General features: G+C 48.0%; 1 protein-coding gene across 1 annotated transcript in view; it reads left to right on the top strand.

The window, feature by feature from the left end:
- Positions 1 to 542, top strand: part of ALPL (alkaline phosphatase, liver/bone/kidney) — a 19,022-nt gene that overhangs the window by 10,080 nt on the left and 8,400 nt on the right. Inside the window, exon 7 of the mRNA XM_018574334.1 lies at positions 265 to 399. Within this exon, the coding sequence (XP_018429836.1) occupies positions 265 to 399 (135 nt within the window). The remainder of the gene's footprint in view (positions 1 to 264; positions 400 to 542) is intronic.

Here is a 542-nt window from a genome sequence, read left to right as displayed (position 1 = left end):
TAGTACCGGACACCCATGGACTGGAAGACTCCAGAAGACAGACACTTCCGTTATTTACAATATAATTCCACAGTAAATAATGCAATTAGACCAGAACACAGGAAATTCAGGCAAGGCGGTCGCAATTTTGGGTCTTATTAATATTGATATAGACTTGCAGATCAACCCCCGAAAATGAATACGTCATCTCAATCAATGTGCTGAATATAGTTGCCCGTCATCTTCCCTGGAAGAAGCTAATTTAATCGGATCCTATTCCTCCAGGTCTCTTTGAACCCAGCGATTTGGTGTATGAACTGGACAGGAACACCAGTACGGACCCCTCCCTGGTGGAGATGGTGAAGGTGGCCATTGCTATTCTGAAGAAAAACCCCAAAGGCTTCTTTCTCCTGGTGGAGGGTAAGTGTCCTCATCCCTACGGGGTACAAAGCAGCATTGGGACAATATGACTGGGAGATCCTTCACACGGCCGATGCTCCGAGAAATCCACCTATGGCATCATTCCCTGGTTACCCACAACAGGGGGGTTGGGGGGGGGGGGG

The sequence above is a fragment of the Nanorana parkeri genome, unplaced genomic scaffold (genome assembly GCF_000935625.1).
Source record: "Nanorana parkeri isolate BGI_ZX_2015 unplaced genomic scaffold, ASM93562v1 scaffold2889, whole genome shotgun sequence".
Taxonomy (NCBI): Eukaryota; Metazoa; Chordata; class Amphibia; order Anura; family Dicroglossidae; genus Nanorana; species Nanorana parkeri.
This window is presented reverse-complemented; position numbering and strand designations above follow the sequence as displayed.